The sequence below is a fragment of the Podarcis liolepis genome, assembly GCF_965112155.1.
Source record: "Podarcis liolepis genome assembly, chromosome: 10".
In the NCBI taxonomy this organism is placed as follows: domain Eukaryota; kingdom Metazoa; phylum Chordata; class Lepidosauria; order Squamata; family Lacertidae; genus Podarcis; species Podarcis liolepis.
The window spans coordinates 50,996,933-51,012,192 of NC_139562.1; the positions used below are offsets into that span (position 1 = coordinate 50,996,933).

Genomic DNA, 15,260 nt, shown 5'->3' on the forward strand with positions numbered 1-15,260 from the left:
ATTTTAGTGCAGCAATTTTATTTCATACTGTCTTCTAAAAATTGCAAGCCATCTTGAGGTTCCTGTTGGGAGGTGGGATATATATATATTTCAAAATGAACAGAATTCTAAGAGCGGTTTCCATTTTTCTTTTAGGGAAAAAATGCCATACTGCTGGTCTGGTTTTCATGCCCCTTCCTCACTGAAATCTCTTTTAGCAAATTAGCAACATATGAAGCAGCCGTAAGACTCTCAATATTGTCACACATCAAAGGACTGGTATACTTAATAAACTGGTTCATTAGGCAGGAGGCAGAACTAAATGCAATGAATTTTTAATGCCACATATCAAAGGACTCTTCCATTCAATGAAAACATTAATTAGCATCAGCATACAACTCTCACAGCAGTTGCCCTGGCATTAAAGTTTTGTCAGCATACCTTGAAACACGCAAGGCTTTGCTAGAGATCACAGAACTATGAAACCTTTATTGTAAGGTTGAGCAATTCACCAAAATCAGAAGACTCTTTGAACTACTGAAATCAATATTGCAGTATGAACACTGAATAGTGTTTCACTGCCTGAATTCATGGCAAGGAGCCATGGTTAATCTTGCTTCCCTAGTGCACATGCTCTTATCATACATATGTACCATATGTCTAAATCATGCCTGTGTCATATAAGGTACATACATAAGGCTCACTTTAAAGCAATATGTGAAATGAGCTGCAATCTTGTTTGATAGTATTTGCTGTTAAATAATTAATCCCATTTTAACTCCCATTCTACCCTAGATCAATTTTGTCTAGAAAGAAATCTAATTATTATGATTTAAAGAAAAGCAACATTACAACCAACCTGATGAAGGTCATGGCCCAGCGCATACTCCTGGAAGTAACCTGGTGCAGCAGATGATGCTCTGATAGCTTGCCATAATTTATACTGGCAACTTCCAGGATAGTGAGACTTGACTCCGGGAAGGTGATTGTAATTTCTAAATACAAAGGCTTTCAACGGTGTCCCTCTGCTTACAATGGTGCTTATTGCAGCCACCTGACAAGAACAGGGAAACAAAACATTAAATGAAGCCAATAACTGTTTTCTACGACTTCAGTGGTTAGAAATGGGACACATACACCTTATTAGACAAACTTTATTTTCACACTCAGTTATATGACAATGTTGACGGTCAGGTGTCTTAAATGGTCTTATCAGTCTAACACTTTGATTAGAGGATGCTATAATAGTTAAGGTTTTATAGAAGTGCTTCAGTAGTTTAAAGTACACACAAGAGAAAACAAATATTTACTGATCAATGGGGAAAATGTAACACACGGCACTTGTTACGAACAGTTAACTGAGATTTGACAGCCCCCATTACCTGAATTTTGGAGAAGGAAAAGATATAGAATAGAAATCAACCACACAGTCAGAAGATGGCAGGAATACGTAAATCCCCAACACTGTTTTTATTCCTCACATTTGAAGATCTTAGATTTGAAATTTACTACATAAGCATAAAGTGAGTGATAATTCATAAAGACTTCATCATATGCTTTGATAAGAAATAAATTGCTCAAACCAACTAACTCCATTATCATACAGTATCTTGAAACACTGTAGTTTGTGAAGGTAAAATAATTTGCAAAAACTTTTAGAGATTACTTAGCAACTTTATTTTTGGGGGATATATGGTAACGTAAGGAAAGCAGGTTAGCTTATGGCAGCTTCACTGATGCAAATCTATGAAAAAGGTTAACCTAGCTGAAAAAAAGTTAACTTAGCTCAAGGGTTCCCAACCTGCGGCCCATGGGCCAAAAGCAGCCCACAGAGGCTGTTTAACTGGCCCACAAGCCATCCCCGAACCGAGCCGCCCGCTTGGCAAGTCCCTGTGCCGCTGCACTAAACCGGTACAGCGCAGCACAGGGACTCTCTTCCGCGGCTCCAGCATGCCCAAACACCAGAAATCACGTCTGCCCATGTCCACGGCACCGGAAATCACTTCTGCGCATGCCCAGACACTGAAAATTACTTCTTCACAGGTGCAATTTTTGGCGTCTGGGCACACGCAGAAGTGATTTCCGGAGCCATGTACATGCGCAGATGCAATTTCCAGCATCGCTCTGCGCCAGCCCGGCCCACGGAGGATCTCCGCGGGAGTGATCCGGCTGATGCCCGGTAACCCTTGGCGGCCCCTGACCTAGCTAATAGAGATACTAATTATTTTTTGGCCTTTTTGTTAATTAAACAGCAACGAAAGAACCTCAAGGTTCTGAGTTTTCTTTTCCCCCTTTCTGTTCCCAATTGCTCTTCCCCATCTTGTATTTTAGATTGCAAAGCTGAGGGCAGGGGCAATTTTATTACTGTTCACATTTCTGGGATAAAAACACTTGAAATGAATAAAATATTCTAAATGGGGAATCACTAACACACTTTTTTGTTTTTATTTCATAGTTAAACTGCAAATAAGGTAGGCAATGCAACACTAAAAGCTACCATAAGATTAGCAATCTTCCAAGTATTCTGTAGACAGAAGCATTTTGAATATCTGCCTCTTAGAAAGCAAGGTAAGATTTGGAAAATCGTTCAATAGGTTTTGTGTTCACAGTTCTTATATCTTCTGAAGTTGCATTTATACATTAGTGACGAGTTCTGTGCTTATAAAAGAGAATGATGGAGCTGAATACAATGAGATAGTTAAGTTGCTAAATTACCTAAAGGCAAGAAGAATGAATAACTCCCACATTTAACATGCTTAGAAATATATTTAATTAATGTCCCCCACCCCCAAGAAAGGCTTCTTTTAACCTCCTACACAAGGAGGTTCCACCCCAGAACAATTCTAAGAACTAAACATATAAGAGAGATTTATAGGTTAAAGGAAGACTTTCTAAACAGTGATTCTATTTCAGATATTGCCGTTAACAGTGAGTACAATACTATTCCCTATCATGGAAAAATTAGCATCAGAAATGTTTGAGACATTTATACCGTGATGCACACAGCTCAAATACCATCTTTTAAATTGTTACTCTTAACAAGTCAGTGGGTGTATATTTCTATTTGTATCCCATTTAAGAACTTGCCTTTGTTTGAGAAATCGTGACTCAAGCACTTAAACCCTGCATTTATGCTATTGTCGCACTGTTTTTCTTTGCCCAATTACAAAGTAAAATCATTCTATTTAAAAAATAGCTTAAAAAACAGAAGAATTCTCACATGCAAAGCTGAAATGATCACTTATAAGGTATATTACTTGGCTATGACAAAAGCAATGCATAGATTTGTACATTTCTAGATGGTGCTAACACAAACCAATACTCTTCAGTATTTAATGATGCAAGCCAAATTCACCCTACCTGTACAGAGACCCTGAGCCCTGGAGGTGGAAAGAGTGAACTCTCTCTGCTAGAGTGTTCAATTCTAAAGCCACCATTGATTTGAAAAGCAACAGAAAGTAGCAGGAGCCTAGGAAAAGCCAATATGAATCAAGAGTTTTCAATATCAGACAACCCACTCCACTCTTCCTTATTGACTACAATCAGGTCTGGATCTTGATCCTCTGGGGAAGAAAACTATTGCTGGGATAGACTATTGGTGGAGAACAAGACTACTGCTGAGAAGCAGGGCTTGAGTACTTATTAAGAGCTTCCCCACAGTTAAAAAAGTGAGGATCTGGAGAAGAAGCATCCCTGCTTTCAGCAAAAACCACAGCTGCAGAAGTAACCACTGCTGATAGTTGAGAGACTGAAGTACTACAGATTGAGGGAGCCCCAGTGCTTGTGAAAAACTGAGAACTTGAAACAGGTTATGCTTCTGACATCTGGGCATTTGAAGCGGGCTGAGAAGGAGTAATAAAATTCTTTGCCACAGCCTGCAGTCAGGAGTAAAAGGAAGCTGCTGTTCCTGAACATTTAGGTTACCAGACATATTGCCACACTGTTGAAATGAGCCACTGCTGGACTGGGACGTAATAGACAAGCCAGCACCCACTTGGGGCTGAGATGGAGAAACAGGCAGACTGGAAAAGCCCTTCGTGGAGGAAGAAGAAAAACTATGGAATTCCTCTGTAAGGGACGGCAGAGATGAAAAGCTATGTCCTTCTTCCCCCTCAGATGGTTCTTCCAATTCTGTGTGAGAGCAGCAGGTCTTCTATGCATGGCTGCATTAAGATCAGCATTGAAGATCAGTTTCCCCCAATATGGTCAAGACTGAAGGAGTAGAAGGGCCGGGTCTAGCCCTTAAAGCCAGGGGTTTCCTAATACTACTCACCTAATACTGAATCTTAAGTCTTTCTGATGCCAGGCAAAAACATTTTTACTCAGTCAGACCATTTAAAAGGGCATTATCTTGTTGACCATTTGCTGAGAGTTCTGGAAGAGCTGCTCTCTGTCTCAAAGGCCTTTTCCACCAGGCCTGGGATGGTGGGGCCCTGACTGACTCCAGCCACAAAGGTTGAGGCTGCTGAACAGACTTTTAGGCTAGGGTGTTGTTGGGGGTTTTTTTGCTTGGAAGAAGGGTTGTTGCTGTTAGTTTTTTGTAATTTTGAACTTATTATTTATGACTACTTTTGCTATGCTGTAGGTTTTATTTCCCCATGTTATAAGGCATAGTTTGAACTGAGGAAAGGCAGAATACAAATAAAATTGTATCTGTATGTATGTATATTGTTGAACTGCTTTGTTGTCCTGCTGTTTAAGCAGTATTTTGGAACATTTTTGTATTTTTAAAATTTTGTTTACATATTTATTTTAAGTGTCCCCAGAAGTTATAAAACTGAAGGATTGGAACTAGATGTTTCATTACAGTCCAGATCTTAAATGGGTACTAGGAATAAATCACATGACTCAGCTCAGGTACAGGACAATCATGCCTTGCCCAATTATAGCTGGTTTTATACAAGCTCTTCCAGGCTCATAAGACAGGGATTGGTTCATGACAAAAGATGAGGTGGAAATCCTTTTCCCAATACCAAGTATTTAGGGTTAAAGAAAGACAGTGGCCAGGGAACCTCTTCCTTGGTTTTTTTCCTGTCACTCTCTTCCCACTGGCAACTGCTTGCTTAGAGGACACATACTGCAAAAATTAGAATCATGTTCATATTGAACTTTGCAAGGGACTGACCAAGAAACTTAGGAATCTAGGTGGCTAAAGTATATATGCACTCATCCTACTATGGATCTGGTTTAGAATTTGTCAGATTCAGGAACATTTTTACTTTTTAACGTCCAATGACCACTCACTGGATTAATGTGCCTACAGAATTAAATTCTGTACCCACTTGCCTGTTTAAATGCCCATTTCCTACATGCTGATGATAACACATTAGGAACTGAGCACTGAGAAAAGAGTTCTAAAACAAAGATGAACAATACTTAATTGACCTTAGGACATGTTGTGCAACACATGTTTAAACAATCTTACATGCTTGCAGTACATTTTAAAAAAAACCAAACTGATCAAGTACACTGACCTTAGGACATCTGGGATTTCTGGCTGTTTCAATCATAACATCTGATCCCATTCTCTCTCTAAGGAAAAAGGACAAAACATGACAAGTTACCATTTTATTTTTTTAATATGCTGTCTGCCATTCTATTTTTTAATATTTCTAAAGAAATACAGCTGCCCTGATCTTCAAGCTGTCATTCCTTCTCACATACTATTCTCACATACTATATGCTCTAAACGCTTAGGCAAGGGAGATCATTTATTTGGATTCTACTGGACTGCATCCAGACTAAATCAGCTGACCGTAGCATCTACTGAAATCAATTTGACAAATTAGTCATTTTTTACTTCCGACAGAAATCTATGGGACTCAATTTCAACTAACTTAATAGGTTAGATCCAAACTCTGTACCATTTTTGTTTTCTTTTAGACCAACGGCAAGAACACGTTAATATTTACCACAGTTTTAGCATTTTTACCATACAGACAAAATTCCTCAGGTGGTGAGGAATTTTAGTGAAAATAATGAACCACAATGAAGAGAGCTATTGAGCAGTTGGGCATGTAAAAAGAAAACAGAGGGCCCCAACTCAATTTATTTGTCAGAAACAAAATTATATTAAAAGGCTTTCAAATGGTTTGGCAGCCTGAACAAACAATTTTTTTTAAAGAATCACCAACCACGGACTTTAAAGATAGGTGTCACCATATCTACTTGCAGTTAATATTTTATACTCCTCTGTTGCAATAACATTTGTTACTGTGATATGAATTCTTAGAATTTACAGGATGGTAGAATGAGGACTGTGCCTATTTAATACTTTGATGTACATTGAAGTAAGCAAAATTAATGATGATTTTAAACAAATCAATAGATAAATTTAACTTACATAAGAATCTTCTCCCAGATTTCACTGTCATAAAATGCATGGCTCCAGCCCATTTTAACTGTCCCAACAATGACATTTTGCTTAAACACATCAGTTCCTAGTTTACGATAAAGTTCTTCACACTCGTCCAGAGGGATATGGAATAATCCCAACATAAATGCCAATATAGCACCTAAAAACAAACATGATTCATAAACTGTAAATGTGGTATTTTATATGAATATTGCCTAATGCATCATTTATAGGAGCACAGCATAAAGACATAAAAATCTCTATACTCTGAATATTCTAAAAGTTAAAAAATAATAATCAGGATTATTTTGGTCCCTGGAGTGTAAATATTATTTCAATGTCTATGCAACCCGATTATAAATATTTTTGAGACATATTTTTAGGACGAATTATTTGTAGAATTTGGAAGTTGATAAATGCATGCTAATATAACTGAGATATTCACATTAAGCATTCATTTATAGTGCCACCTAGAGTGTAAGAATATGATGGCCTGGGTTTGCACATCACATGAAGCCATAGATAATGCAATTGAACAGTGTGATGGGGAATGCTGCTCAGAAGTCCATACAGGACTATTTACCTGTACTCACTCCACAAATGTAGTCAAAAAGATGATGAACCGGCTTTCCAGTGAGCTCTTCTAGCTTACGAAGTGTCTGAAGTGCTACTAAACCCCTGTAACACAAAAAACCCAAAAATGTTATGCAATTTATCATTTGTTAAGTAAAAGCCAAGTGACAGTATGTTTAAGTCACTAGCTATCAAGCTTTCAGTATCATCCATTGCTATATCCTGGGAAATGTGGCATATTTAAAGGCAAAGAACACGTTCAAAACTGATTGATCTCTCCCAGTTGATATGCTTTAATAAGTGTTTCCTATACAGGTCACAGGAAATACATACTTTTTAGGAAAGAAAAATAAAAAGGTTACTAAGGTTGGTAAAGAATAGAGAAGCAATGCTGACTTTAAAGTCAGTAATTTCCCCTCTCTACCAGTAGCTCTGAAGTGGACTGTTCCTAGTGGTTGCAATCTTCTGCAGTAGGATATAGTAATGGTAATCATAGAGCATATTCAAAAGCAGAGCAGTTTTGCAAAATTCCACAGCAACCAATGCTCAAAACACGTAAGCTATGAAACTGCATCAGTCCTAAGGTAGCTGACCACAGGGAATACAAAAATATGTAAATTATTCACCAAAGATTAAACCTGAACTGCATGACACCTTGGCAACTTAAGATCTTATAGGTTGTGTGTTTGAGAAATAAAAGAAGCCAACAAAGTGAAGCATGCACACATTGTTGACTTACTTGTTATCTTAGCTATCAAGTCCTAACATACATACATGAATTATTATTCAGAAATTGTGCCCTGTCTACATAGAGCTTACGCTTCAGTAAGCCAGCACAGGATTAAAACCCAAGGTGCAAACCACTGAGTTAAAATCTTGCCTCTACCATAAGTCACTCTCAACCTCAGACCTTATTGGCAACTTAGGACCATAATACTTCTGTCCGATGAAAAGAACTTTGAGTTAAGAGTCAGTGCTAGTCCTACTCAGAAGTGACCAATTGACATTAATGGACACAACTATCTTAGGCTCATTAGGTAGCATTCAACTAAGTTATACTCAGAAGAGACCCACCAAAATGAATGGACCTAACTTAGCTGTGCTCATTAATCTCAATGGGTCTACTTTGAGGAAGAACTCAGCTGTACACAACCCTTTGAATCCAATCCAGTATATTTTATCATTTTAAAGCTGAAATATTATCATTTTGTTAATTAACACTTTTCTACCCGGTGAGAATTTAAGTGCAAAGGTTGGTGAAATTTATTTTGTGGAGCACAAATCTAATGGCAGCTTCACCGTTAAAACAGAAATTGCCAAGGCAAAAACTGAAATCATGGCATTTGGAGAGAATGTGTGCTAGAAGGAGCCCAGATACCAAGAAGACATCAAGCGAGAAAGTAGTTGCTAAGGAAAGCAGAAACAAGAATACATTACCACATACCTTCACAGCTCACTGATTCAAAACAAGACAGAATGGTAATGATTACGAGTAATTAATGCTTTCAGGCAGTTCTGTACTTTATGCACAATTAATTGGTTAGTGTCAAATTTATGTTAGTTGACAGTTGGTGAGATTAGTCCAAAATATCACCATAACTGGCAATGAGCACTGAATGAAAAGAAACGACAAAGAGCTTCACAGGGACTTTACCAAGGACAATTTATTTGTTCAACATGCTCCTAGCCATCTCAACTCTAAACCAAAGGTGGCTTGTAATTCTTATAAATGGTCCATTAAATATGACAAAACATCGAAGAAAAATGCTTGCCCTAAACCATTTCTATTGCCAGTGAAAGAAACTGGATATCCACTACTATTTTTTCCACAGGCAATTATATAACCAATGAAGTTTTCTTTTCTTTTTAATTTAACATGCTCACATGCATCATTCTTTCCTGTTTTAGGATATGGCTCTGGGTTAAAAACATTCAAAAGGAAACACAGATATGGCCTTGTCCAGGGGTCGGCAAACTACGGTCCACGGGATGGATACGGCCCGAGGGGGTCATTAAACCGCCCCCCGGCCCTTGCCACCCATTTGGTCAGTCCCCACATGGAGCTAAACTGGAGCACCACACTGGTTTAGCTTCTTGCGGGGACTGACTTCTGAGACGCAGCCATGGCTTCCTATTGGCTGCAGGAAGGTCCTGCAGCCAATCGGAAGCCGCAGATGCCGCCTCCTCCTCCCCCGCTATGGCTCCAAAAGCCAGCAGGGAAAGAGCGACGGAAGTGTGCGCATGCACACGGGTGTGTGCGCTCCCATGTGTGGGCGATCCAACCGCTGGCGAAGTTTGCCGACCCCTGGCCTTGTCCATTCTAGATACATTAGCTAAATTAAACAAGGGTGCCAACAGCCACTGTGTTTACTGCATAACTCTGATTTTCTCTTCAGATATGGAAAAAAAACCTTGTTCTATCTAAGAAAAAATGACTATTACTCAGCAAGGTGGTCAACATATTATACAGCGCCTTTCCACTGTTCTACTTAAAGCCAGCTGCATAAACTCCTCAATTCCATTTGCATCAGTCACTCCATCCGGCTAAGAGAAGAGAGATGGGACTGCAAGACCTCTTCATCTGCTCTTCTCCAAATTTTTCGATTCCTGCTGTAAACCTTAAAATCTCTAACTGAGGGATTAGTGTCTGAGCTTGCTTTTTTCTTTCTCCCTCCCAGTCCGTTCTCCTTTTGTGTCATGTCTTTTACTTTGTGAACCTGACAACAGGGACCTGTCTTCTCACTGATAGTTGAGAAGGTGGTATTCAAGCATGTTTTGCCTAAAGAACGGGATAAAAATGCTAATAACAATAGTAATAGTTTGCTTGCTCGGTTTCATGCTGTTTGAGAAACTACCTCATCCTAAGACTAATGAACTCACCATGTATTTTCCAAGATAGACTACACAAATACTAATAAAGGTTTTTCCGCATTCCAGAGGTATTAGCACATGCTAATCTAAACTGTATAAGATTCTACTGTTCACCAACAATAGAGGATGGAGCAGGTGGCCATGACCCAAGAGAAACAAATTCACAAATAAGTTTAAACAGAAGTGTTATTTAAAAACATTTACATATTTGTCATGGTTACACTAAAATAAACCTGGCTGATGATGCAAGTTGTTTGCGCTATCAATTGAGAATTTCAGTCTGTTAGTAAATGAAAGTAGGACACACTCAAGTGACCCCTTTCAAACAAATATGTGGGTATCAAGTGCTGAAAATAATAATAGTATACACTTCTGTTAGGAATTAGACTTGAAAGATCATTTTATTTAAAAGAAACAAAATTCAGGCTAATGACAGGCCAAAAGCAGGCAAACCCCCTCCAGCACTTTAATATGATGATGAAGTCAGGGACCCATAACTATTCTCCAGTCTACGGTCTTGCCACTTGCTAATGGAGACTTTCCAGTTATCATGGTTATGGATAATTTTTTTCCAGTTATCATGGTTATGGATAAATTCTTTCCAGTTATCATGGTTATGGATAAATTCTGGAAAATATGTTACACTGATTCATTGTTTAACATTACATGCATGCCTGTGTTTCCTCCTCCATTTCAACTTTAGTTCCTTTCACTTTTGCAGGAAGTCTAGCTTGCCACTATGACTGAATCCTCAAACTATATTTGCATGAAGATTCCAAACTAGCACAAAGCTATTCAGATTATATATTTGCGCAAACCATTATTTGCTCGTTCAGATGTAATGGCAAACTCGGGTTGCACAGAAAGGGGAAGACAACATGAGGCGCAAGCATGTAAACACAGGTCATGTTCATGAATTGGCACACAGTGGTGCTGCATGTAAATGAACCCTCAAGAAACTGACTTCACTATGAGAATTTCCAGTGCTCTTCAAACAGAAGCAAACTATTATAGTCCAGTGGCATAAATGTAAATTTATGAATCCAGCGACACAATGAAGCATGCAAAATTGTATGTTTAATCTCCAAGAGTACTACTTTATTTTCTCTCAGCTCAAATAGGCAGAGGACGACCTCTGCTGCCTATACTAAAAGGGAGATACACAAATTTAAAATAATTCACTCCAGCTAAAGACATAGATGTAACACTTTGACAGCCCTACCTTGTTCCCCCGCCATCAATAGTGAGAACTCGAATGCCCCATCCTTTTACAGGGTCTGTATAGCCAATTACAGCCAATGCTTCCCTGACAGCAGCCTGAAGAGCTTCATCGTTTGCCTGCCTTAGTCGCAACAAGCATGGAATGCTTTTTTCCTGGAAACAAAATAAAGATTTTAAATACAGCACAAAAAGTGTTTATCTGGTGCTCCTCCAGACCACCAGATATAAAACTAAAATGAAATTTATGAAAGTAAATACTGTTCAATTTAAAAGAAAGCATTGATGTTTTCTTCACATTTTTCTTACACATACTATACTTGGCCTGAAATCCTAAGCACACTTCTCAGAAAATAAATCCCAATAAAATTTGTAGGAATCACAGGATCATGTTATTAGAACCTTCCAGTTATTGAAAAATGTAGTGTTATTTTTCAAGTTGCAGGGCAATAATGAAAGTCAAAATACTCAAAATGTGTAACTAGATTTCCTCAACTCCAGATTCTACTATAAAGTCAGAAATGACTGTGACTATCTCCAGAAAACTTCTGAATCTTTTGTGTATTACAACCTTGTGATCTTTGAATATTATATAACATTACCGTCCCTGCACCAGTTATTGGTGTAACTTTAGTGCAGCAATAGCTAACCTGTGGAACTTCAATGCCAATTGTTCCTGACAAGTGGCTATGCTGGCTGGGCCTGATGAGAGCTGGTGACCAACAACATCTTGGCAGGATATAAGAAGCCACTGATTCTTACAGCCTGATATCAAGTGGAATATGCACTTAGATGTTATATATTGTTGTAAAATACATAGCTCACAATTATTATTTTCAAAATAAGGATGTGATTTCATTCTCAATTCATGGTGAGATGATAGAATTGATTTGTACCTTAACAGCAACTCCTCTACTTTCTGGAAATTCCAAGAGATGGTATGTCAGTTCTTCAACCCTGTTGATACAGACTCTTCTGTTAGATGATCTCCGTAATGCTTGCACTAAAGCCCGGGTTCTGTTATCTATACTCACCCTTGCAATAATCTAAGAAGAGAATATTTTATTAATTTTAAAAATCCATCAAATATCTAAGACAGATGTCTTCAACCAATTCAAACTCATCAACCCAAATGTGCATTTGAGGGACCCATTTCTTAACCTTTAATCATATATTTGTATGCTGGCAGCGCTGCTGTTGTGACCCAGTAGTGGGTCGCAACCCACCAGCTGAAGATCACTGGTCTAAGGGATCTAGCAACACAAGCTTTTGTGGGCCAGAACCCACTTTATCAATCACATTAAAAAAATGACAGGCAGGCAGTTTGTTCCCTCCTTTTCTCTATGAGCACAAGTTAAATACTCATCCACTTAAGGCTGAAATCCTATGCACACTTATCAGGGAGTCCTTTGAAAATACAACTTCTAAACAGACATGCATAGGTTTTCACTACTCATAACCATTCCTAGCATGTACTACAAGTGTCATGCAGTGCAATCCTATACATGTATACTCAGAGGTCCCATTGACTTTAATGGGCTTACCCCAAATAAATGTGCACAGGACTGCAGCTTTTAAGGTACCAGAAGTGTTTTGGTGGTTTTGTTCTAAGAAAATGCCCCTGGAATTAATAAAAATGCATATATATATTTTGATAAATAATATTTTCATCATTTTTATTTTTTTAGACTGAAACTGAAAATAACCACTTACCTTGTTACCTCTGCTGAGTTAATAATTATAAGAACATGGAAAAACTTGCTGAATCAGACCAATAGCCCATCTAGTCCAGCATCCTGTTCTCAGAGTGGCCAGCCCATGTGAAACCTGCAAGAAGGACCTGAGTACAAGAGCACTTCCCCCCTGTGTAGTTTCCAGCAATTATTTCCATGTCCGACAAACAGGGAGAGCTTTATAAGCATTTCAGATTTTTTTTTTTATCTCAAGTCCAGAAATATGTAGCAAGGGTGCTGGGCTAATAAAGTGGCACCTTGGTTCTCGAACTTAATGCATTCCTGAAATCCGTTTGACTTCCGAAACGTATGAAAACCAAGGCACAGATGCCCCAGAAATGATAGCCAGCAGCTGCACTGGACCTTCAGCTTCCTAAAAAAGTTTGAAAACCGGAACACTTACTTCCAGGTTTCTGGCGTTCGGGAGCCGATTTGTTCATCAACTAAGCTGTTCGAGACCCAGGTTCCACTGTACTGTTGGGCACCAGTAACTTACTGAAGAGAGTTGTAGGGAAGACAGTAGAAAAAACAAGAGTGGGACACAAACAGCACTTTAAAGTGCTCAATACAGAGTTGTGTTCAACTAAGCTCACTCTGGCAGCCCTTACCACAGCCCTATAAGGCCAACAGCAGTATTCTGAATATTGATTTGTCTGTGGTGACTAAAGTCCTCCCGGTGAACAGGTAGGGCTGTTTTTAAGTTAAAAGCTAATAGACTATCTCCTGACCTCAACGCTGTTGATGTTCTGTACCTGATTTTTGTTACTTTTGCATAAGCAGTCATTTTTATAGACTAATTTACAGGGTTGCTGCAAACTAGCACTCTTTAAATAGAAAGCCAATTCATCCAGTTACTTAGTTCTTTTATGGTAAGAGTGTACAAAATAAATCAAAAATCTCTACATATACTTTAACCATGTAAGTACTTTCACAAAGCTGCTTCTTTAGTTGTATAACCTTTTAAAAATATTCTATACTCTGTTCTGTTAAAATCAATGACACAGGGGTTTGGGGTGGTTGGTCCACGCCCCCCCCCCATTTTCTTCTATTGTCTATAACTATATTTTATCTGTTACATAACAAAATAGCTTATAAAGTGATGATTAAGGAGGTTTACCTTTTCCCTTTGAAGGGACAGCCTCCTCTCTTTCTCTTCCGCACGTTTAGCCTCCTCGTCATCTTTCAACTTATCCTCACTTTCTTGTACTTTGCTCTTTTCTGGCAAAGCGGTTTTCGGATCAGATCGTAACTTTGGGACGAGTCCTCCAATGTAACTATCCACAAAGGCCTGTACACTGTTACTTGGGTAAGAAAGAAAACTTGCAATACCCTTTTTGCTGGAAGCTGGAGCGGTGGCATTGGCGTTTGCAGAGTCTGGAGACTGTGCTGCAGGTATTAAGGCGGATACTGCATTCATTCTGTTTTCATTACTTAATATGTCATCTTCTGGTGTATCAAGTGTCTTCCCCTCCTGAGTCTGTGATTTAGGAGGGGAACCATTCCCCTTTTTCTCTTGAGCCATACCACCAGTGCTAAAGTACCAATTGATGTGATTTGCTAGAAAGTTGTATGTTTCTCCAAAGTTTGTAGCAAAATAGCTAACATGAAAAAGGCTATTTTTGAAATCTGCAAGATCTTTCAGTGAACCACGATTAGTACTACTGGGTCCCAAGTCTTCACTTACAGGCACAAGCTTCTTACCATCTATGCTATCATTGCAGTCTTTCTGACTTCTGTTGTTTGCAGCTTGTCTGACATTTTCTGGGTTCGTATGAAAACTATTTTCTTGGCCATTATTTTCAGCCGATCTGTTCAGTATACCAGAATGTGGCTTAAGCCGAGCTATCCGTGAAATCAGTTCACTGTGAGTTCCAGACACAGCTTTTGAGACAGATTCTAAAGTGTTCTTAAATCGTGACATGCGACTGCTTGTTTTTGTCAATTCCTTAGAAGTACTAAGTTTAGAAGCTCTGTAATGCAAGGAGTCATGATAACAGAAGTGCTTGTTATACCATAGTGCTTTGACTCCTCCCCATTTATAATATGGTTTGCTTGTGTGAAAAACTCTAAAAGGAATAGCTTGAGTTATACTCCAAAAAAGCTTAGGTCTGTACAAGTAATATAGTTGTCTGGTGTTTTGTTTACAAAGGCTTTTTGAACTAGCTACTAAGTACAGATAAGCATCTAAAGACAACCGAATTGACATTACGTATAAATACTGAAGTCATCCATAAATTTGTTTTGTCCAGAAATCTTTTTTTAAAAGGAAACATCACTCTTCAGGATGTTTACCTGAAATGAAAAATGAAGAGTGTTAGTCTATTGAGCAAAGTATGCTCAACAAAGAGAAATCAGAGTTTCCAGTAGTGAGTATACTTGATCTTAGCCTAAGAGGCAGCTCATCAAATTTAGAATTGTATCGTTCTGGGAAGCCATTTCTTTAAGGAGTTAAACAAAAGTAATCTGAAATTAGCTACAGGGATTACCAATACTCAGATACAGTGTAATGCATTGAAGCAAGGTATCAGAAC

General features: G+C 38.5%; 1 protein-coding gene across 3 annotated transcripts in view; it reads right to left on the minus strand.

Annotated features, from left to right (window-relative positions):
- The window catches only part of PNPLA8 (patatin like domain 8, phospholipase A2), a 29,533-nt gene that overhangs the window by 11,529 nt on the left and 2,744 nt on the right, over positions 1-15,260 (minus strand). For all 3 annotated transcript variants that reach the window (XM_083463495.1, XM_083463494.1, XM_083463493.1), the window contains exons 2-8: positions 13,847-15,021; positions 11,893-12,042; positions 11,001-11,152; positions 6,918-7,012; positions 6,323-6,494; positions 5,454-5,511; positions 839-1,033 (exon numbers count right to left, since the gene is read on the minus strand). In XM_083463495.1, coding sequence (XP_083319621.1) covers positions 839-1,033; positions 5,454-5,511; positions 6,323-6,494; positions 6,918-7,012; positions 11,001-11,152; positions 11,893-12,042; positions 13,847-14,935 — 1,911 coding nt within the window. In that variant the 5' untranslated portion in view covers positions 14,936-15,021. The remainder of the gene's footprint in view (positions 1-838; positions 1,034-5,453; positions 5,512-6,322; positions 6,495-6,917; positions 7,013-11,000; positions 11,153-11,892; positions 12,043-13,846; positions 15,022-15,260) is intronic.